The 24,340-nt window shown below is 46.3% G+C and overlaps 1 protein-coding gene and 1 long non-coding RNA gene across 2 annotated transcripts in view; one reads left to right on the plus strand and one right to left on the minus strand.

Annotated features, from left to right (window-relative positions):
• Positions 1-4,025: 4,025 nt before the first annotated feature.
• On the minus strand, positions 4,026-14,116 carry LOC307184430 (uncharacterized protein). The gene is made up of 4 exons (XM_079917951.1): positions 13,983-14,116; positions 8,541-8,667; positions 7,627-7,687; positions 4,026-7,236 (listed from the first exon to the last, which is right to left on the minus strand). The coding sequence occupies exons 1-4, from the start codon at positions 13,983-13,985 to the stop codon at positions 6,195-6,197; spliced, it is 1,233 nt and encodes a 410-aa protein (XP_079774077.1). The 5' UTR covers positions 13,986-14,116; the 3' UTR covers positions 4,026-6,194.
• Positions 14,117-20,005: 5,889 nt separating this feature from the next.
• The window catches only part of LOC307184633, a 30,518-nt gene continuing 26,183 nt past the window's right edge, over positions 20,006-24,340 (plus strand). The window contains exon 1 of the long non-coding RNA XR_013827776.1: positions 20,006-20,170. This is a non-coding gene — a long non-coding RNA (uncharacterized lncRNA). The remainder of the gene's footprint in view (positions 20,171-24,340) is intronic.

Consider the following 24,340-nt stretch of genomic DNA (forward strand, 5'->3'; position numbering starts at 1 on the left):
GGACTTGGGGCCAAACAGATTATTGGAACTCGGTCTAAAGTTAGGAAACACCCGCAAGGACCATGTCTGTCCTTAGCCTCACACAACAGGAGAGAAGTGAAAGGGCTCCTGGAATCTTTCTCCGAGTTTATGCTAGCTTCCTCCAGTGAGATCTCTGGGAATGCTCTGGTCTGAACCATAAAAGTGCCCCTACAGTTCTCTCCAAGAGACCTGTCTGGGGGCATCTTAATCTTTGGGCATCAGCGTCATGCCTTTCCTGGGCCTGTCTGGAGGCCATTCAGCTCTAAAATTGCATCAGGCCGGGTCCTGTGACTTCTTGCTGGGAGACGTCATGAGGGTTCTACACTCCCACATGTGGAATGTTGCGGCAGCCGCATGGGTCTGGGAGATGACAGAAACACAGCAGTAGCAGAACCTGCGACAAAGCGACAGACGGCCTGTGGCCACAGCAACCCCCGCTTCCTCAGGAGCATCAGCTCAGTGCCCACAAGCTCCAAGGCGCACACCAATCTCAAAACCTCCAGGGACGTCAAAGGGACATCCAGCCATGGCCCGCCCGTTGGCGCCCACGCGCATACACCCACTGCCCCACGATCATCCACCACCGGAGGATTTAGGTTGCAGGTGCACCAATCCCGCTCAAACTTATCACTTCCAGTCGCGCCTCCTCCGCACCTCCCCTCTGGGTCGTGCCCCACTGCGGTGCATGCGCACTTCTACCAACGCCTGCCCTGAGCGTAGTCTCAGCCGCTGTGGCCTGTGGGAAATGAAGATCTCAGAAGCAGACGCCCAGAGCCCCGCCCCCAGACTCCTCCCGGCATGCGACTGCCTCTTAAACACCGCTGGACACCAGGGATCGCAGACTTCGCAGAAGTGCGCAGGTGCTCGTGGGTGGGGCGACTGAGAGGCCGCCCAGGGAAAGATGGAAGTCGGGTCACCACGTCTTGCGCATCAGCAAGACTTACCTCTGTGGCCTGGAGATGTGTGGTCCATGCTCCCTAAGCGCCCATCCTCGGAGTCTCCGGGAGGACATTGGGGCCACCCAGGGTGGACGGAGTGGAGTCTACGGGCACATGAGACCAGCAGAGAGCGCTGCCGAGGGGACCACAGTGCAGGACACATGGCTGCCAGTCGACAAGACAGACACCATTGCTGCCCGCATTGAGTTTCCAATTGGAAAGCAGAGTGACAACGGGTAAAGGTAGTGATGAGTGTGTTGCTGGTAGAATCCTCAGCAGTGTGCGGGGCTGGAACATCATAACCCAAGCCATGTTGGGCCCCTGACACTTCTTCCACAGGTTGGGTTCTTGTGGTTCTTAGGGAGAGAGTCGTTTTGTACTGTGTAGGTTCAGGAAGTGTGAAGTTCCTGTTCCAGGAGGAGAGATAACAAGTGAAATAGATGACATATCTGATGTTGGTTAGTTCTAAGTAAAGAGAGCTGTTGGGGAGTGGGGGAGTCGCAGACACTGTAGGCTGTGTATCTCTGGGAGTGTATTAGTTTCTCCGGAGGCATCATCTTTGCCAGTGTGTCTGAATTTATGTGTCTGTGTCTGAGTGTGTCCACGTGTATGTCCCAGTGACAAAGTTAGTGTGATTTTGTCATGCCACCACATGCATTTGTCTGGGAAGTTTCAGGTGTTTGAGTAGTGGTTCCTGTGTCCTGACAGGAGTGCCGATTGTCTATGCATCTCACTGCATGGATGACTGTAGTGTTTCTCTGTCTCTGGGTTTTCCCCAGTGTGTGTGCTGAAGTTTTTGAGATCTGCTCTCTTAGGAACCTTTAAATACACAGTACAGTATTATTAACTATAGTCACCTTGCTGTTCATTACATCCCCATGACTTTGTGTGTGTGTGTGTGAGTATGTGTGTCTATTCATTGCTGCATCTCCAGCATGTAGAACAGGACCTGGTACATAGGGGATCAATAAACGCTAGTTGAATCACCAGGTTTAGATACTTATATATTCACACACAAACAATGAGGGTTTTGTTCAAAGCTCATAACAGACCCAGACAGTTCTCACCCCCTTCCCATGTGGCAGAGTGATGTCCCTTGGCACTCAAAACAAATCCCAAAGGAGGGTCTTTCAGCCGACCTGGTGAGGGAGGGGACCTCACAATGATGAGCCCTCACCGTGCATAACATTCGAAGGCACTCACCATAAGAAACTGCCAAGGGGACAGCACCACCACATGATAAGAGCCTGAGGCCCTGAGAGTCAATGGCCAACGTCCCTTGTCAAGGATGCTCCAGCCAGCCACTCTGCTTTAGGTCTCTTCCAAGATCAGGCCCCTCACTACCTGACAATACAGAGGGTTTTGGTTGTCCCTTTGATTTCAGGGAGGAACTGCATTGGGGCTGCCAAGGTGTGCAATCCCTCTTTAGGTGTTGTATCCTCTACTAAGTCTCTCAGCATCTGCTGTGGTTTCCTTAGCACCTAGTTGCCTTCCCAGTGGCAGCCATGGTCGGGGAAGGAAGGGAGGTTGAAGCCTCAGGAAACCTCCCAACCCCTCGCCTGGCCTCAGTACCTGGTTATTGGCTGGAGGCGGAAGTGAGGTCCAGTGAGGCCGGAGTAGAAGGCAGAGATTTCTGCTACCTTCGGCCCTGCCTGGCATCCTTTTGGGCTTTTCCGGAAAACCAGAGGCCACAGCTACCAACACGGGAAGGATAATCCACTTGAACCTGGGCAGTCGACAAAGGTCAGAACGGCCAGCAGCCTCTGGGGGCAGCTGGTGGGGCATGGAGGCCGCGTTGTGTGCTGGAAGCAATGAGGGCCTGGAATCTAGTCTCTGTGGGCTGTCTTTCTTCCAGCTGCATTTTTCAAGGGGCTCAGGTTCCCTGGGGTGGTGTCCCAGGAAGTGAGTGAACTTGGAGGACAAAGGGGAGGGCTCTTTAAAGCCAGTCTGGAGCCTGCGAATGACTAGGGAGCCAGAGTCCAGGTGGCTCTAGGTGTGGACTGCGCATGTGCAGCCCTGAGCCCCAGCCCCGATTGCTCCTGACGCATGGTGGTCGACTGCGACACAGGGGCTGTGATTGCGCATGCGGCATCTGTGGGTCCAGCGTCGAGGTGGTGGTGAGACTGAGGTAGGCGTGGTGACCCTGGTACTTGCTGCAGAGCTGAAGATGATCAAGAGCTGGTTCCTCTGCCCTTGGCCCGAAGTTTGTTAGTAACTGTCCTGGGCCCTGGTTGCCCTTGTTTTCTGTTCCCACTCACTGCCACATGGCATTGCTTAGGGGAAATATTCCCCAAATGGAGACAGGTGTGGATCCCTTAATGAGGTCTCTCAGCAAAGACATAGAAATGGGCTTGGGAAAGGAATTTGAGAGCTGAAATGGATTTATGATGTGGAAAAATCCTGTCACTGACCGCACTTTTCCTTGCATCTACCGGGGCATTTCCGAGAGCTTGTATAGGTATCATTCTGCTCATAGGAAAAGGCACATGCTAGGGTATAGCTGTGCAAATGACCATATTCCTTTTGCAAACGAGGGGGCAACTCTGATTTCCAGGATACAAAACTCATTGGACTATACTATAATAGCAAAATGATAATGCCAAATATATAATCCAATTTACAGTTCTTTCAAAAGGATTATAAACAGCCACACTATGTGGCCCAAATAAATGATGGGACACTGATGACAGAAACCCTTTCCAATTCCTAAGTACATGTCACACGAGCTAGAGCTTTTAATTACTGCAAATTGAACCATGAGTAGAATTTTATTTTTCAAATTTTATTGAAGTATACTTGATTTACAATATTGTATTACTGCTGTACAGCAAAGTGATTCAGTCATATATATATATATTCTTTTTCATATTATTTTCTATTGTGGTTTATCACAGGATATTGAATATAGTTCTCTGTGCTATACAGTAGGACCTTGTTTATCCATCCTATATATAATAGTTTGCACCTGCTAATCCCAAACTCCCCATCCTTCCCTTCCCCACCCCCTCCCCCTTGGCAACCACAAGGATTTTATTTTTATGGAGACTCATTATTCTACTTCCCTTGAGCATTTCCTTTAGTAGTATTTACTTAAGACACTAGATGATGAAATTATAAGTTAATGAACACATCCTCACTCACTGATGCCCCCCTGGCTTTCAGAGGAAAAAAAAAATACAGACTACACCCTCCTGCTTTCCCTATTATCTCTCTTATCATGGATTATTTTCCTCCAAGACACATATTTCCATCTTTGATGCCAAATCAGAACTACAAGCACTTGTTTCCTGCTTCTGCATTGAGAGTCTACCATGTGTGCCATGATTGGGCATAATTTTGTTTTGAGCTTAGAATGGCTGGTGTATTAAGGAGGTTCAAAGACTAACATGCAGTGAAGAGCATGGTCTCAGGGCTAGAAGGTTTTGTTTTGAATCCTGATCCTGTCTTTACCACTTGCTAGCTTTGTAATCTGTAGGCCCCAGTTAACTCACAAAAGGAGATTAGAGTATCTACATTATAGTTTTGGAGGATTACCTCAACTTACATTAACTGAACTAATTTATGGGAAACAAAACAGTGGCAGATATATAATAAACATACTAAAATGTTCACATAGTGAGAAAAAAGAATCAGCCCTTGAGACGGGGATCTACCTGGCCTGGTCTTCACTCCTAGGCTGTGGTGTTCTGCTGAACAGAAACCTTTTTTTTTTTTTAATTTCTTGGCCATGCCACGTGGTGGCAAACAGGATCCTAGTTCCCTGACCAGGGATCGAAACTGCGCCCCCTGCAGTGGAAGTGCAGAATCTTAGCCACTGGACCACCAGGCAGGTCCCTTAAACAGAAACCATTTTAAACAACACTGTCATCAGACAAGGCCACTGGGTGTTATGTTATGGAGTAAGGCACAAGCAAGAGCACTCTGTGATCATGTCGTCACACAGGATCAAAAGAATTATGCAAATCACAAAAATGATGAAACTTTCTCCTAGTCTAGCTAACAAAACTGACTTGTTTCCTTACAAGTTAATTTTAGCCCCAGTCCCTTCGTTTTGCCTTCTTTTATTTTGAATTAATTTATTAATTTATTGGCTGTGTTGGGTCTTCGTTGCTGCGTGCAGGCTTTCTCTAGTTGCGGCGAGCGGGGACCACTCTTCATCGCAGTTCGCGGGCCTCTCACTATCGCGGCCTCTCTTATTGTGGCCTCTCTTCCCTACGCCACCAGGGAAGCGCTCTTTTTTGCCTTCTAAACAAGAAATATTAAAATTCCCAGTCAGGGACTTCCCTGGTGGCGCAGTGGTTAAGAATCCGCCTGCCAATGCAAGGGACATGGGTTCGAGCCCTGGTCTGGGAAGATCCCACATGCCGCGGAGCAGCTAAGCCCGTGCGCTACAACTACTGAAGCCCGCGCACTTAGAGCCCGTGCTCCGCAACAAGAGAGGCCACCACAGTGAGAAGCCTGTGCGCCTCAACGAGGAGTGGCCCCTGCTCGCCGCAACTAGGGAAGGCCTGTGCGCAGCAATGAAGACCCTATGCAGCCAAAATTTAATTAATTAATTTAAAAAATTAAGACAGAAATTGGAATGATGCATGGTTGTGCCTACTGGGACTTCCTGGCAGTCCAGTGGTTGGGACTCTGTGCTTCCACTGCAGGGGGCGCAGTTTCAATGCTGGTCAGGGAACTAAGATCCTGCATGTCTCACAGTGTGGCCCAAAACATAAATAAGTAAATAAATAAATGATGGCGTCCACAAGCCAAGAACACCAGGGATTGCTGTAGCCACTGGAAGTTTGTAGAGCACGTGGATCTGATTCTTCTTCAGAACCCTCATGAGGAACCAACCCTAATAACGCCTGATTTCCAATTTCTAGTACCCAGAACTGAAAGAGGATACATTTGTTTCTTTAAGCCACCAACTTTGTGGCAATCTGTTAGGGCAGCCCTGGCAAAGTAATACTTAAAGAATTATTATCTCCTAGCTGTTATCCTCATAAAGAACTGGAAATAATGTGATAGGGATCTACTTTAAGAATAAGGCACTAATAAAGCCAACAGTATATCCAAGACCTTTGTAAATATTTTCCAATGCTATGCAGTTTGTGGTGCACAATACATGTAAACTGCATGCAGGCCTTCCATCATTGGAACTGGCATGGAGTTTCCTTCCTTCCTGAGTTTCCATGTGTTTTCTTTAAGGATAGGGGAGTATAGAAGGCTTTCCCACACTGCTGACATTCAGAGTTTCTCCCCAGTGTGAATTCTCACATGTCTTTGTAAGGATGAAAGCCTACTGAAGGCTTTACCACATTCCTTACATTCATACGGTTTCTCTCTACTGTGAGTTCTCAAATGTCCTCGAAAAGATGATGACCAACTGAAAGCTTTCCCACATTGCTTACACACATAGGGTTTTACTCCAGTGTGAATTCGCACATGTGTTCTAAAGTACGAAGGACTACTGAAGGCTTTTCCACATTTGTTACATGCGTAAGGTTTCTCTCCAGTGTGAGTTCGCAAATGTCCCTTAAAGGATGAAGGAGAACTGAAAGATTTTCCACACTGTTTACATTCATAAGGCTTTTCTCCAGAGTGTGTCCTCATGTGAATCCTAAGGTCTGAGGGCCAGCTGTAGGCTTTCCCACATTCCACACATCTATAGGCTTTCTCTCCAGTGTGCATCCTTGCATGTATGATCAGGTAAAAAGAATGAAGGAAGGCTTTTCCACATTCCTTACATTCGTAGGCTTTTTCTGCACTGTGAACCTTCACATGTTTTCTAAGAGAAGAGGGAGAAGAGAAGGATTTCTCACATTCTTTACAAGCATAGGGTTTCTCAACAGTATGAGTTTCTCTATGTGTCCAAAGGTTTGAGGGAGATCTGAAGGTTTTCCCACATTTTTCACATTCATAAGGCTTCTCTCCAGTGTGAGTTCTTATATGGACTCTAAGTTTGGAGAAATATATAAAGGCTTTTCCACATTCTTTACATGCGTAGGGTTTCTCTTCAGTGTGAGCTCTTATGTGTGCCCCAAAGGATGAGTAAGAAGTAAAAGTTCTCCCACATTCCTTACACTGATAGGGTTTTTGTCCATGTTGAGATGATGCTATGGGACTCTTGAGGGTTGAAGAATCCATGATGGGTTTTTCAAACTTATTGTATTCATAGGATTTTACTCCAGTAGAAAGTCTCTTATGTACAATAAGATTGGAAATCTGGTTGGTTTCTCCACATTGATTACTTTCATTATTTTCTGAGGGTATCTCCACCACACGCCATCTGTTAAAAATAGGAATCATATTACTAATGATTTGTTAACAATTCATTACGGTTTTTAATGATTAATATGATTACACTTTTACCATTTTCAGTGAATGTGTATGTTTCTTGCCCTGTTAGAATTGTTTCAAAGTGATATAAGCTGAGTGCTCTGACAGGGGGCTCAACCTGAGGTACCATTTTCACTGTTCTTTATATATGGGATTTTGTTTCCTGACAATTGTTTACAACTGAACTACGTCTCAATCAGCCAACATCTGTATCATGTTTATAAAATTGTCTTGTGAAAATTCTCTGTGAACACTTAAGATCTGACATATATCTACACACTTATTAATATCATGGCACTCTCTCCTGAGACCTACTTTCTCTAATGTATGTGTCACTCACCTCAAATGTGTTCCCTGGTTCTTGTGCTGATCTTCAATGCTATGGCATTTCCAGTTTTCTCCTAAAATGGAGAACCAGGAATCATTTCTTCTGAAACTTAACTATATTCTGTTCATTTCATACTTCCCCAAACATTCACTGTAGAGGACTTAACCCATTGATTTTAATTTGAGTGCCATAATACGAAAAATAGTAACAAGTTTACTTTCTTTGGAATGAACTCGTGGGATTAAGGCAAGAAAATAAGTAGGAAACATGTACATTTCTTTCCAAGAGCAACCCAAGAGAAATTTTATAAGGAAAAATGCACTTTTGAGTAAAAAAAGAATTGGAGGAGTTCTGGCTACTTGAGGACTTTAACAATAATAAGGACAAGAAGACAAAATGGTGGGCAATTTACTGGAAATACTTCCATGAAGACTGAGACTTCTGGTGACATAAATGCCCTATTGTCAGGAAGCAACATAGGACGGAATTGGACAAAATGCATATGCCCAAATATAAACTTTCAAAGAGGAAATATGGAAGGTCTTTCAATGTGGGTAAGGCTATTCATGAGGATGGATGAAAAGTCAAAAAAAGGGAAGCTAGCGCATCTGCAAAATTCAGCTTCCACAGAAAGAAGTAATTTCTTTTTCTAATTAATATTTCCAAATGTAATGTTCCCCAACAAGGGCTGCTCCTCTTAAGGAACAGTTATAACCCTTACAGAGGCTAAAAACATTTAATGAGAAAGTAGTAGGTTTCATACATACATGAGAAAGCTGTTAGACTATATGCTCCATAGTAATGTGACCATGTCTGTCTTACTTAGCAATAAATTCCCACTGTTCAGCCCAAGTTCTAGAGCAAGCTCAATAGCTTGGGGATGCCTGTCCTCTAGAGAGTCAGTAAAGGAATGATGTCATCCTTACCCACTGAGGCCAGGTTCCTGAAGGTCTCCAGCATCACATCTCTGTAGAGGTTCCTCTGAGCCGGATCCAACAAAGCCCACTCCTCTGGGGTGAAGTCCACAGCTACATCCTCAAAGACCACTGACTCCTAAAACATCCAACAAATTCTGGTTTAACGAGGTACCACTCTCCACCTGTGTGTGCAGAAGGAAGGGGGAGGCTGACAGCATTGGGGAACCAGGACTCAATTCACAGCAAGTTCATCCATGGTTCTGTGGTCTCCCATCAACTCTAGGGTTCTGTCATCATCTCTTCCCCTCTCTTCAGCGCTGACTTCCTCTGAGATGCCAGCCTGCCTCATAGATTTAACACCCATCTCTCTAGTTTGACTCTGGCTCCTTCCACTCTTCCCCTCCATCTGAAGGATCCAGAACAGTCCACAATACATTGGAGATATGGAAGAAATACTGTACAAATAAAACAATTATTTTATCTTTAAAAACATCAGTTCCTTGTAATGAAAATGATTTCATCTCCTTCTTCATGGTCCAATACAGGCCAAAGCGTGATATGAAACCAAGTCAGGCCTGGATGAGGTTTTAATGAATTAAAACACAGTGAGGGTCCAGGGGCATTTCTTGCTTGCCCCCTCACCAACAATTTGATTCTCAAGAGGCCTGATTATGCCCAACCTTCAACCCAGGCCCTGAGATGGATATAGTTCCTTGGAAAATTCCAATCCATCATAAACTGGCAGGTCCACCTTTATGCGAAGCATTAATATTTACTTATCTGTCTCCTGTTCTTTTATAAAACAGCACCTTTCTCTCCATGCTCTCCAGGAGGCAGTCAGTGTATTGACAAGTTGGAGCCCAGCCAAGAGAAGGGAAGCCTAAGACTTCAGACCTCACGACAGTGCCTGCATTCAGGGGCCTGAGTGCTGATAATTATGAGTGATGTCAAAATTATGGGTGGTGGGTCTTCCTCAACTGATGTCACTGATGTCACAAGACACCAGAACAGCCTTGCCTTCCCCAGAAATGAGTGCCCTGGTCCTTCCTGCCTGTGAAGAGGCAGTTCTGAGCCCACTGTGGAAATGAATTAATTGAAGTCCAGAAGGGTTTGGCTGTGAATCTGCCCAGATCATAAAAGGTATAAAGGGATCAGGTGGCACCTTCCTCCCGAAGGACATCTGCTCCCACTGAAAAGCCAGAGGCACTGACTTATACACCAGCCTCCTAGGGGCACTACACACAGCAATCATTTCTGCACCCCGTGGCATGCAGACAGGCATAACTGCCCAACCCCTGAGCATGGAATCTGATGGCTCGCAGGGTCCCCCAACAGCCTGGCTTTTGAGGAAGTGCATCACTCCATCAGCTTCCACACGCAGAGGTGTGAACATAGGCTGCCACACTCCAATGCAGGGGATACGATTTACCTGTTCAATAAACAGCAGCAGAATGAGAATGCTTCAGAATGGGAACACTCTCTCATGAGGCTGGTAAGTAAAGTCAGCTGCTTTGGGCATCCCTAATTACTAATTACCAAGATACTCTGCTATGTAGCACTGTCTCAAGACAAACTTTTATCCACAGATAAAATTCAACTAACTCTTCCACCACTGTGTATCAGGTGACATTTAAAAGCCATCAAAACCTGTAACAGTCTCACAACAGCATTAATAAGAAAATGTGCTATTTGAGCATCCATGATGTGTGAAATATTTTGCACACCTGAGTTCATTTATGTCTCATAATAAATCTCACAGTAGATATCATTACAATCAGTATGTAGCAGAGGAAACTCAAAAGGACAGAATCACTTAATAATATGCCCAATGTTACCCAATTAGAACCTTGTATGTAGGTCTGACTGCTTTAAAGCCTAAATGTCTAGCAGCTGCATTTCTGTACATACATGTTACAGGATGATTATGCCCATTATTCCTCAAAATGTGTACAGTGACCTAGAGCAGAGATCAGCAGACTTTGCAAATGTCAGAGAGTACATTGTTAGGCTTTTCTAGCCACGTGGTCTCTGTTACAACTGCTCAGGTATGCCTTTGTCACACAGAAGTAGCCAGAGACAACACGTCAAAGAATGGATGTGGTGGTGTGCGAATAAAACTTTATTTATGCAAGTAGGTGGTAGGCTGGGTTTGGCCTGTGAGCTGTAGTTTGCCAACCCCTGATCTACAGCAGTGCCATTAAATAGGAAGACAATACAGACAACATATCCAAATTTGAATTTTCTTGTCGCTACCTTATAAAAATGTCGTATTGAAATTTTTAATATTTATTTACCTATTTATTTATTTGGCTATGCTAAGTCTTAGTTGTGGTACGTGGGATCTTCATTGCAGCATGAGGGATCTTCACTTGTGACATGTGGGATCTAGTTCCCCAACTAGGGATTGAACCTGGGCCCCCTGCATTGGGAGCATGGAGTCTTAACCACTGGACCACCAGAGAAGTCCCTGTATTGAAATTTTAATAATTTTCATTTTGCCCACTAAATACAAGTATACAGATCGTTTCAGTACATAACCAACATAATTACTGAGATAGCCTATGTTATTTTTGTCATACTTAATGCTATAAATCTGGTATGGATCTCACACATGCACCCAACTCAATTTTGATAGCTGTACAAGAGCTCAACAGCCATGTGTGACCAGGGGTGCTCTAGTGGACAGTGCAGATCTAGACTCTGCCTGTCTCCTGGAGAGGACAGTGGAGACTAGAAAACTGGAACATTCTCTTCACATTAGACATCCTTGGGCTCTTTCTACCGGCAAAGCCCTCTGTCTCAGGCGAGTTGCTTCTCTATACAGCTGTAGCTCTGACTCATTCATTTGCTGAAAATCTATTTAGGAGATAATTCCTACTACATGCAGTTATAGAGATACAGCACTTGAGAAAAATTCTGAACCACATGGATCTTAAAATCTCACAGTGGAAGACAATAAGTAAATTGAATATTATCTAGATGAAGGGATAAGTGCTGTAGGTAAAATACAGGACAATGAAGGCACTTGGAACTAGGAACATGAGCAAAGGGACTGGGGCAGAATGAAATCATAACAGTGACATAACCATCTGGGTAACATTGGAAATGGATACCGTGGCTTGGTTTTTTGTTTGTTTTTAATGCCACTGCGTTTTTAAACTATAAGGATTAGAAACAGGATGTTGTGATTTCACAAAATCTCTGGAAAGGTTTCAAGTGCTTGTTAACTTCACCATGTCCCACTGGAGAGACACTAGAATCAAAGTGTCCCCAGCCAAGAGCAGAAGCACCATCTACTCCCAGAAAAAGAAAGAAAGAACGAACAGTACCAGTGGGCTAAAAATGAACTCAAGAATCTGGAAAAAGTGAAGCAGAATAAAAGAAGAAAGCACAGAATGAAATGTGAAGGGCAAAATGAACTATATAAAAGGGAGGCTAAAAACACATCTCTTGGGAATTCCCTGGTGGAAACCACAGGACTCTGTGGTTTCACTGCCAAGAGCCTGGGTTCAACTCCTGGTTGGGGAACCAGGATCCCACAAGCTGTGCGGTGAGTCCAAAACAAAAAACCGTACAAACCACATCTCTTAGAACTGATCAGATTGCAACCTCTGACAATTTTTTTCAAGAAAAACAAAGCATGGGCAAATAAATTTACAAATGAAAAAGCAGGCATAATTAGGGATGTTCTAGGGATTAAACACGAGAGGAGGGGAATGGTCTAAAATAAAATTTTAAAATATGAGTACTTCCATACTACTCAGTAGTCAAAAGTAATTTAAAGATAATAAAAGGGTATTTTCAAACATTCACAAAAAGGAAACAAAAATCCCAAATTGTTTTACAGGCTAGTTTTATTAAATATTAACGAGATTAATAATTCTGTGTGCAGAAAACAATTCCTTTTTCAGAGACATGCCAAGAGCAGAATAGTACAAATGAAAAAAAACTATCATTAACAAACACAGGTGCAAAATTCTATTAAAAATTAGTTCCCTAAATAATGAGTAATGTGCATAATCAAGCACAACCAAGCTTTTTTTTTTTTTTTTTGCCGAGCCATGGGGCATGTAGGATCCTAGTTCCCAGACCAGGGATCGAACCCGTGCCCCCTGCAGTGGAAGCATGGAGTCCCAACCACTGGACCGCCAGGGAAGTCCCACAACCAAGCACATTTTACTCTAGGAATGCAATAATGTTTAAAAATTAATCCATTTTATAAAACCAGGAACTCTACTCAGTGCTCTGTGGTGACGTTAATGGGAAGGAAATCTAAAAAAGAGGGGATATATGTACACGTATAACTGATTCATTTTCCTGGACAGCAGGAACTAACACAACATTGTAAAGCAACAATACTACAATAAAAATTAAATAGATTTTTTTGTAGTTTTCAGTATACAAAAGTTAATCCATTTTACTATATAATAGAAATGCAGAAAAATCATAATTCGTTGTCCTCAAATCCAAAACAATGACTATCATTAATGGACATAAAAATTTAATACATCAGAACTAGAAGGAACATGGCTACCTGGGGAAGATGGTGCATAAAAACACTGCAATGTTAAATGAAAAATCTGAAATAGTAAAACAGCTCTCTTGTCAAGAAGACAAGACACACAGAGTACCTTATTCTACACTGGACATGAGGTCCTGGGAATCATTTAAAAAGAAAATAAAAAGGTAAAATGACAGGACAAGAAAAAAGCTGAAGTATAATTATTTGCAGGTAAGATTTTGTAAGTAAAGATTCAAAGATTTTACAGATCAATAATTAAAATCTATGCTTGCACCTAACAAAGACACTAAGAAAAATGCTCAAAAATGAGTTTACTTCTATGTACCAGGAACAGTATTTTTTTTAAGATACCATTTAAATCAGCATCGACATTACATGCAGAACAAGTCTAACAAAGGTTTTGTAAAACATGACGAAAACAGTAAAACATTATTAAAGGAAATTAATGGAGAGACATACCAAGACCGTGGATCGCAAAGTTCAATACCGTAAAAGGTGTAGATCCACCCTCGAATTCATCTACAGGTTCAATGTAATTGCAACTCATTCTTTGTACTTGAAATGCTGACTAATCCTAGTTTTTTACATGCGAGAAACTCAATCCCATGGGCACCAGAATCCATCCATTTAATGAAAAATACCTTGAATGTCTAATAAGTGCTATATACCCTCCCCCCTGTGGTTGCGATAAACGAATGAGAAATTAAAAGATCCCCTCATTTAAAGCCTCATAGTTTAGGAAGCTTGGTGAGTCACTAAAGAAAAAGCAGGGGATACAGGGGGACCCCCCCACGCCGCGACCAAGGGCGGGGACTCTGGCCGGGACCCTGGGGGAGGGGCGTGGAGACCCCGGCCCGCGTCAGCTTCCAGCTGGTTCCTGCCGGTTCGAACCAGCCCCTCGCAGTCTCCGACCCGGTCAGCGCACTCACCATCTCCGCCCCGCTCCGGACTCTGCCGGAAGTCCTTCCCGCGGTCTCGCGGCCCCGCGACCTGGGCAGGTGAGAGCGATGGGGAAGATTAACCTCGGGCTGCGCGGAGTAGCGCACCAGCACCACTGCCGGCCGAGAACGACCCCCTACATGGGCTGGGAGCGTGCCCGCCCCCCGGCCCTGATTGGACAGTGTTCCGGGCCCCGCGCCCTGATTGGATAGAATTGGGATCCCCCGCACTCTGATTGGACGGTTCTCCAGGTAATCCCTCCCCGTGGGGACTCTGATTGGGTAGTTTCCCGAGGCACGCAGCCTGATTGCACAGCGCTTCGGGCACCACTTTTGGAGCCTCTGAGGATAGTGCGACAGGCCCCGGTGCCCCTGATTGGGCAATCTGAGTGTCTGCACCGACCCTGCCTGGGAGATGGACGGGGGCAGGGATCACGTGGAAAAGCCGGGCGGAAACGTGGATTCTCAGCTTCTGCCCTGTCTTTGTCCGGTGTTCTACCCTGGACGCGGAACTGCCTTCCCGGGATGTGGCCTCCGAGCAGAACTCGCTCCGGGCAGGTCGGACTTGGCGTCAGCCCGCAGCTCGACGGCCCCTCTTCGTCCTCCTTTCTGGTCTTGGATGTCCTGATCCAGTTTCCACGCGGAGCACCCCGTGTCTGGAGGCGGGACTGGACAGGACGCGGGAGACTGGTGACTTCCAGGGTCAGGGGTGGACTTGGGGCTTTAGGGACCACGACCTCTAGTATATCAGCACCTATACTGAAAATTGATATCATTGTGTCTGAGTTTTCTGGGAAACCGTATTTTTTCCACTTTGGTCTCGAAATCTGATTTTTTTTTTAATGCACTTAGATCTGATTCTGGTTTGCTTCTATAAGATTTCATTTCTATCATTTTAGCGTATGATCAGGATTTTTCTTGTCAGTGTTCCCATTTATATTCTTTGTCCTTCCCTCCGTTATTTTCTCTATTATTTTTCCTTTGTTTCGCCGCGCGGCTTGAAGGATATTAGTTCCCAGACCAGGGATGGAACCCATGCCCCCTGCAGTGGAAGCGCCCTGTCCTAACCTCTGGACTGACAGGGAATTCCCTTCCCTCCGTTATTTTGTTTAAAATCTGTGCGGAGGCACCCCTACTCCTCCAGCTTCTGTTGCCATAGGTCTGCAGGGGTCCAACACCACCCTTTCTCCATTCTGCAGATCTAATCCATCAATTAAAAAATCAATGACATTTTCCCTGTAAGAAAACATCCCCTCCTCTCTCTCCCCACAGTCGGACACCTCGTGTTCTACTCCTTGGTCTCAGTGTAAAGGTCTCTCTCTCACGTGACCTTTTGAGGAGTCCCCCCGGAAGCATTATCTCTCCTTTTGTTAATTGCTGTAATAGGAGTCTCTCTTGCATTTATACTCCCCATTTTCTGTGAGCTTATTTGGTGCTTATTGCCTGTCTCCCCGACGTAATTTCAGCACTATTGGAAAGAAGTCTGTGGCCTTATTTCACAATCTTAGCTGCTAGAGACACTGCCATTATTATTATTATTATTATTACTAAATTTTCTCTGATCGATTTTAGGCAATGACTGCCGGGCCAGGCTGCGACTCACTGAAGGTGTCTGAGAGCCGGAAGTAAAGAGGAACTGATATCAGTAGGACTTCCGACTGAAAGGAACAATCAAACAATATGTCTATTTTCACCTCAATTATTTATCATTGCTTTAATCTGTAATAAGATCATGTCAGAATAGACAATGAGCTGTATAAAGGATAGGAATAAATATTGTGATTGGAGGTGATAACATTGCTTTCTTGAGAAACTAAAGATGAAACAACTATAAAACTGTTAGAACTATTGGCAGTTTACTAGTTACTGATTAAATATATATGATTTACATAATAAAATACATTATTGGACTAAAATTGCATTTTCTGGGAAACTATATATTAGATATTGCAGGATAGGCTTAATGCCATGTGCTGGATCCATATAAGAACATTTAAAATGTTTCCTGATGAAGTGACAAAGGTGTCACCTTCATGGATATATAAATAACATTGTTGGATTGAAGACTCCTCAGTTCAAAGATGCAGGTCTCTCTAAACCTAGCCATAAAATTTAGAGAAATTTCCAACCAAATTTGCATCAAGAAGTACTTTATGCCTCATAATAAGATAATTATAAAAGAATTTCTGAAAATAGTGCAAGGAGTAGGTAGTCAAATGTAAATGAAGAATGAGGAAGAACTTCTGATCAGATCACCAGTTAAAATAACAAATGAGTACAAATAATTGAAATGGCCCTCAGAAACAAGGAATTATCTGACTCAAAATAACAGTAGTGCCATTGTTGAGAAATCTTGGAATGAACATATGCACCCTTGAGAGTCTATAAACAGACACAAGGATATAATAAAATACTGTATATGATGATTTATGGCAAGAGATGATTCAATCTCAGCCCTCTTTCTACTTACATCCACATAAATTCCAGATGAGATAAAGATTTAAACTTAAAAAAAGAGGGACTCCTCTGGCAGTCCAGTGGTTAAGACTCCACGCTTCCTCTGCAGGGGCACGGGTTCTATCCCTGGTTGGGGAACTAAGATCCCACATGCTGCAGGACATCTAAGCCTTTGTGCTCTAAAGCCCGTGCGCCGCAACTAGAGAGCTTGTGTGCCACAAGTACTGAGCTTGCATGCTCTTGTTGTGGCCCATGCGCCACAACTAGAGAGAAGCCCATGCTGCAACAAAGAGTCTGGGTGCTGCAATGAAAGATCCCGCATGCCACAAGGAAGGTCCCACGTGCCGCAACGAAGACCCAATGCAGCTAAAAAAAAACAAAAAACTAAAAGAAAACATCAGTAAGTATTTCTGTATACTTAGGGAGTGAAAGTCACGACATCCAAAGAAAAACTATAAATAGAATGATGACAAGATTTGAAAAAAATAAAAAACGTCATAAATGATAAGATGAAAGATATAATAACTTGGAAATGTTTTCAATGCTGTCATAGCAAAAATGCAATATCGTTAATAATTTTTTTTTTGGCTGCATTGGGTCTTCGTTGCTGCGCAGGGGGCTCTGCATTTGGGGCGAGCGTGGGCCACTCTTCTTGCGGTGCACGGGCCTCTCATTGTGGTGGCTTTTGTTGCGGACCATGGGCTCTAGGCACACGGGCCTCAGCAGTTGTGGCTGGTGGGCTCTACAGCGCAGGCTCAATAGTCATGGTGCACGGGCTTAGTTGCTCCGTGGCATGTAGGATCCTCCTGGGCCAGGGCTTGTACCCGTGTCCCCTTCATTGGCATGCGGACTCTTAACCACTGCGCCACCAGAGAAACCCTAATTAATAGTTTTAAAAGCGCTTATAAATCAGAAGCAAAATGTTGAAGTCCAAGAAAAATGTGCAAAGCCTGTGCACAGAAACTTACAAAATCATAAATTACAAAATGCCCTATAAAAATAACGAAAATAGATTAGTTCCTCAGGCTCAGGATGGATTGTAGAAATAGATACACTTACTAACCACTAAAATTACCATTTTGGTTTCCTTGAGGCATATTGTTGGGGAAAGGTCAAAGAGATGCTTCTAGAACTGTTCCTTAAGATAGTAAGCCTGGGGCTTCCCTGGTGGCGCAGTGGTTGAGAGTCCGCCTGCCGATGCAGGCGACACGGGTTCGCGCCCCGTTCCGGGAGGATCCCACATGCCGCGGAGCGGCTGGGCCCGTGAGCCATGGCCGCTGAGCCTGCGCGTCCGGAGCCTGTGCCCCGCAACGGGAGAGGCCACAATAGTGAGAGGCCCGCGTACCACAAAAAAAAAAAAAAAAAAAAAAAAAGATAGTAAGCCTGAAGCAACACCTCACTCATGGAGGAATTTCAGAAATTAGTATTGCCATCAATATACTGAGAGGACTGTTTCTTTAACTACCTTTTCTTTAATTTGAATGGTTGTTATAAAAGCTATGGAGGTTGAGTTTGGAATATCACAATCTTTTTTTTTAAGGTTTTTAATTTTATTGAAGTATAGTTGATTTACAATGTGTTAATTTCTGCTGTACAACAAAGTGATTCAGTTATATATATATACATTCTTTTTCATATTCTTTTCCATTACGGTTCATCACAGGATGTTGAATACAGTTCCCTGTGCTAGACAGTAGGACCTTGTTTATTTTATCACTGATACATTATTATTGACTAAAGTCCATGCAGGCTAGTGCTGGAGTTCCAACCTCAGAATACAACCATATGTATTTTAATTGGCAAACAACCTGATACCTTATGAACCACATACATCCAAATCTGGTCATATGATTTAAAACCTATTTGCAGCAGAACCATCTCATCATCCTTCTGGGCAACACCTTGGACTGTTGGGAGCTTCTAGATTCAGCCACCCATAACTGAGGCTTTAATTGTGCCAGTTAAGTCCAATGATGGCAGATTCAGAGAGGCTGCCATCACCCTTGCTAGCTGTGCACCTTGATTTGAAAGGTATTTGCAAGTCAAGCTCCCAGGCCCACAATTGCCATTGAATTCTGCAAGTGGCTCAGCCACTATGGCTCTACCATAGAGCCACAAAAATTGGATGCATGTCAACCCAAATGGGTATCCACTGGGAAAGGATATCCCACTGCCATATCACCCTGGGCAACATGGCCCTAGAACCAAGCTCTCAGGAAGCTGCAGGATTCATCATTTTAAAAGTATGTTTATGGGATTTCTCTGGAGGTCCAGTGGTTAGGGCTCCATGCTTCCACTGCAGGTGACACGGGTTCGATCCCTGGTAGGGAAAGTAATATCCCACATGCCCCATGGTGCGGCCGAAAAAATAAAAGTATGTCCAATAAAAAACTAATCTATACTTAAAGAGAAATTTTATTCACAAAGATTGTTGCAACAGGGCTGAGGCTCGGATCTCAGCGATGTGTCAGCCTCTCCAGCCACAAAGAAAAGGGCTTTTCTCGTCTATGTGAGAAAGGGAGGAGGGAAATTGGGCGAGTGAGGGCGGTGCGTGGACTGCGGGTCAGTGTGGCTGGACTGGACAGGGCTCCCTGGGTGGCGTATTCTCTGGAGAAGCTGACCAAGGACTTGCTCTGAACCTCAGGGTTGCTCAGACGTGGGGGCGACCCAACGGTACCCCCCTCCTGTGGGGAGGGAGCCTGATGCTGTGGGGTAAGAAATGGGACACAGAGAACTTGGTCAAGCCCAGATATGCGGGCGGGTCAGGAGGGCGGTAGGTGTCAAAGGTCACACGTCAAACCCGGCTGGATCCTGCCTTACAGGCGAACGTTTCTTTGTTCTTAAAGGGCACAGACACATGGTGACCTTTGATCCCGGGTCGACCATTGACCCTGGAGGTCACCAGCCTCTCCCGGCCCATCTTGTCCAGTCCCGACTCTGGACAGGGGTCTCTCCGCGGGGAAACTGAGTCAGGACGTCCCGGTCCGGGTCCGCCTGCCCGGGAACAAGTTCTGCTGGGAGCCCACGACCCCGGGCTCGAAAACAGCACTTCTGCCCGGCTTAGGGACCTGACCAACGTCCCAGCTTATCAGTGAGGCCTTAAGGACTATAACACTGTCCAATCAAGGGAGACGGGGGCGGGGCCCGGGAAATAATCAGAAGCGCTAGGGTGGAGCCCGTGAAACTGGGCGGAGGGACGGGGAGGGTCTGAACAATTGTCGAATCAGAACCCGGAAGCTTGTCGCGCACTATACATTCAGAGTCCTCAATAGGGTGAGCGCCTGGAGTACCGTCCAATCAGAGCGCCGGTTCCCGGAGAACAATCCAATCAAGGATTGCGGGGGCCGGTTCTGGAGTCCTTTTCTAAAAGGCGCCGGGGGCGGGTCACGGAGTAGCGTACACTCAGAAGCCCCGGGGAGGGGAGTGCTTGGAGCACCGTCCAATCAGAGGGCGGAAGCCCGGAGCTCCGTCCAATCAGGGTCGGGGGTGGGTGCCCTCCCAGCCCTCCCAGCCCTCCCAGCCCTCCCAGCCCTCCCAGCCCTCCCAGCCCTCCCAGCCCTCCCAGCCCTCCCAGCCCGCGCAGGCGTCGCTCTCGGCGCATCTCGGCGCGCCTGCGCACCTGAGGGGCGCGGACCCGGGTGTCCAGTGTCTGTGGCTGTCACCGGCCCAGATTGCGGGGCCGCGGGAGGACGCCCTGGACACCCAGGACCTGGGCGGAGATGGTGAGTGCGCGAGCCGGGGCCAGAGACGGAAGGGGCTGATTAGGACCGCCTGGGAGCTGAGGCAGGCCCGGGTCTTCCGCGCCCGCTCCCCTGGATTCCGACCCGAGTCTCCCCCTCGGCCGCGGGGTGGGGTCCCGGCGTCCTGTCTTTCCCGTTCTCTCGTGGGGGGCGGGGGAGTCCCGACCTGAGTATGCGTCCCTTGGGGGTCCCAGGGAGGACCAGGTGACCCGGGCAGTGGTCAGGGGCGGGGGTGAGGGAACGCGCCGTGACCTGACAAAGTCAAACCCTTATTGGGTAAGGAGAAACTTTATTCCCGTTAAAAAACAGAATCCAACTGAGTACATTTTGAAGCTCTTACGTCTGTATGCAACAATTCATGAATCTGGCAGCTTCCCATCCAGCATATCTATAAGGGCGCTGCCAGGAGCTGTACGGAATGAAAGTCTTCCGTAGGCAGAGGGAGCGGGACAAAGAAAGTGGCGAAAAGTGGATTGTCTGTGGCCAGGTTACTCTACGGAGGGCAGGGGTCTGTCAGGCAGATCACTTCACTGTGCTGACCAGGTAATTCCTGACTGACTGGTTTCAGATTCCGTTTCTGGGAGAGGCTGAAACTGTAATTAAGTCTCTGTTTGGTGATTTGGGACTTAGAATAACCGATTCCGTTTGGGGCTGTGGTCTTGTTTTTAATATTCCAAAGACTTGGAATAGGGACAGGGCTCGGATACCACAAATGTTCCAGGGTCTCAGACTAAACAGAAAAGGGCTATGGGTGAGGAGGGTGAGAGCAAGGCTGTTTGACAGAATGGGGCGTCCATGTGGTCAGCGCATTCTCAGCCCGGGGTCGGGGAGGGGGGCCGAGGGGAGGGTTTGCTCTGCAGCTCAGTGCTTCTCAGTGGGGGGCGGGGGGAGGGAGTGGTGACTCAAAGTCAGGGGCCTGTGGGTAGACAGGAGCCTAAGTAAAGTTTGAGTAAGAAATGGGTAATTGTGAACACTGGGTCAAGCCAGTGTCAAATAAAAATCCAAATTTCCTAAAGGCAGACTTTCATTCAAATGATTTCCTGCAGGGGAGAAGGGTCTGCTGCATGAGGCACAGGGGGCTTTGCAGGAAGGGGGACATCTGACCCCAAGATCTGCAAGCGTCTCAAGAGTTGGGCAAAGAGTTTCTTTTACACAGAGGCTTAAACAACACCAGGAGGGACCAGGTGTGATGCTTGGATAGCAGATCCCTGAGGCCAGCCTGTCCTTAGGGGTCTGTCAGCTGGCTGCGGTGAGGCCAGGTCAGGGGGAAGGAGAGGAGCTGAACCAAAGTTTGGCCAACAAGCATTTGTTCTGTTTGGTCAGTGGGGGGAACAGTTCCGCTAATCACTGATGAGGTGGAGATGGGGCTTTGAGGGGACTGCGTCTGGCCTCGTCCTGGATAAACAAGGGGCCTCCGTGTGAGTCTTATCTGAGTCAGGTGGGGCACGGGGGTGGTTTCTTGCAGCCTGCCGTTTTCCAGAAGACCAAAGGGTGGGGGGTCCTTTCACCTTCCATCGAAGTTTCCAGGAGCACAGGGCTCAGGGAGGGTTCAGCATTGTCCCCTGACACCTGTGAGCAGCCTCCTCTGGGTCCAGCTCAGCACTAATAGCTTCCCCTGATCCAGCTTCTGGTTTCAGCAAGTGTAAAATTCCGCATTCTTTTGCCTGGTTTCTTCTCCTTAGTGAGGGTAGTAAGCGTCTCAGGTCTTTGACCTTTCCTGCTGACTTGTATTATTCTGGGCCTTTGGGCCTTAACCAGAGATGCCTCTGGGGAGAAGTGTCTCAGTACAGAAAATGTTTTCTCTTCCATTAGAATTTCAGGAAATACAGGCAGTCCCACCCCTTCATGTGAAATGGGTGGAGAGATGGATTTAAAAGATTCAGAGAAATTGTAATGACTCTTCCATGCAAAGTGCAGAATTCTGACACTGTCTGAATCTGGTCCACTAACTGTTATTACCTGGACAACAGAGGTGAATGGAAATTCTGTGGAATGTGACCAGTGCTACTGAGACTTGCTCACTTCTTTTTAGATGAGTTACAGCTCGTCATCATGAGGATATTAGTGAACTGATGCCTGTCTTCTGAAAGGGATGAACAGTATCCTGTTCCTCAAATCATAAAAGTGCCCCAGAATTTCCCTCTCCTACATTATCCGTGAACGCAGGAGGAAGCAGTGATCCTGCAGGTTCTCATTTACACACTGAGACAGGGGTCTTTGTCTCCTGTGAATGACCCACAGTGCTTGAAGTGGATGCATCCCCTGGGGCGGGGACAAGCTGAGCCTATGAGGGAGGTGAAGGAAGGTGCTCTGGGCCCTTGCTGCCACCCCTCCCCACACATGTGGCCTCCAGACTGTAGAACCACCACAGAAGGAGGTGTTTATGGCATGAGCATGGGGTAGGGGATCCACCTGCAGAAGGGCTGGGGGTGGTTTGTCAGCCGAGGTTTTGTTGTCCTCAGCTGTTTCCTGACCTTTGCTTTTGGCCTCATCCAAGGAGTTGGTGGATTGAGTGTGATGTGTGCACCCTGAGTGAGTCTGTGAAGGTCAGACGTGGGGAAGGCTCCTTGGGGTCAACTGCCGCTGAGAAGGTTGATGAATTGGAGAGCTTCTCTGGGTCAGAACTTCAACTTGAGTGTTTCCTCTTGGGTGAGAATTGAGGTCCTCAGGAGGGGGCATTTCCACACTGATCTCAGGCGCTCAGTCCCTCCCCCTGCCCTGGGGGCGCCCAGCCAGGCTGTGTGTCAGCAGGGGGATCCCAGCCCCCCAGCTCGGATGGCTTTGACCTTCTGACTTGGGGTTTCCTTGTGCACCGTGGGCAGCAGGCTGCTGATCTGAGCGGCTCACACTTGGCTGCTCTTCCCTTTTGTTTCTTTGATGGAATCTTGTGTCATGTGACTCAGTGTGAGTACTGAAGACTTTTGTTCCATTACTTGAAGGTGTAGATATTTATTCCCTTGGTCAGTTGGTAGCACTTCCCAGTGAGCGGCCCCCAGGGTGCCCATCATCCTGGTCTTTTTGGTATTCTTTGCAGCTTTACACCTGTTCCTCATCACCGAGCAGCGTTTTGATTTTGCTTCTGCTGAATCTGCAATAAGTGAATATAACCCGTACCACACCAGTAATGGCACACAGAATGCTTCTACGTGGTTCTTGGCCCCAGTCTGTTTCACATGTGCTGGTTTCAGAGGAAGGGAGTCACCAGGTGGTATCCTCCATCCAGTTCTGTGGGGATTGGGTTGTCTCATGGTTAGTTTTGATTTATCAGCCGTGCTATTATTTATACTCCTTGATTTTTGTCTCCAAATGCCAGTGCAATATAAATTTTTACACGTGGAAGGAAAATTGAAGGACTGTAGCTTATGGATATTTTCAAAATACTAGGAAGTGTGGATGGAGGGCTGGAGTCTAGTGTTGATTCTACGCCATTTCCAGCACTTGGAGTATTACCGACCAGGGTTCTTGGACTTGAATCAACAGAAGTTGATAAGAGGCCAGACAAGAAATTCCAATCAAGGCTTTATTGGGGCTCCTGCGGCAGCAGGAGGGAGCGAAAACAAGCAACAGGTTTCCTTGCTCACTCTCTGAGGACGGGGTGGGGGTGAGCTGCGTTCTGTTATATTGGGTGGGGGGACTCTAGTCCAGCAGCTGTGCCGGAGGGGTGGCTTGGGTGGTGTGCCTACCCCCTTGGTGGTGCTGTGTGCCAGGTGCATGGGCAGTACCCTGCTTTTGCTCCGGACTCCTCAGAAGTGGCAGTTGGATTATTTGGTCTTTTTGTATCTTCTTGTTCCTAATTTGCCCCAAGCCTGCCGTGCAGTTTTTTAAGTCCCTTATAGTCTCTTTGTATCTTGTTGCTGGAGGAGATGGTTGTCCAGTTGCAGGCACTGCAGCAAAGCTTCCAGGTTCCAGCCTAGCTCAGGAGTATCCAGCTTAATTTTGTCCATCATAATATGCGAAGTGGGATCTCCTTGTGATTGTATATTGGTTTTTACTGGTAACCATTGGGGTTGAGCACTTCTTATAAATGGTGTTCGTCTTCTGTGAAATAGTTTTCAGTCATTTTCTCACCTGTAATTCATTTGTATATTTACTGATTTATTATACTTTCTTTACATACTCTGGACATTCAACCTTTTTCATTTCTCGGTATGG

This window comes from Stenella coeruleoalba (genome assembly GCF_951394435.1).
Source record: "Stenella coeruleoalba genome assembly, chromosome: 3".
NCBI lineage: Eukaryota > Metazoa > Chordata > Mammalia > Artiodactyla > Delphinidae > Stenella > Stenella coeruleoalba.

Coding starts and splice junctions, on each gene's coding strand:
- LOC307184430 (XM_079917951.1), bottom strand. Junction 7,688..8,540: donor CAGGAACCTGGCCTCAGTGG/GTAAGGATGACA, acceptor TCTCCATTTTAG/GAGAAAACTGGAAATGCCAT. Junction 7,237..7,626: donor AACCAGGGAACACATTTGAG/GTGAGTGACACA, acceptor TATTTTTAACAG/ATGGCGTGTGGTGGAGATAC.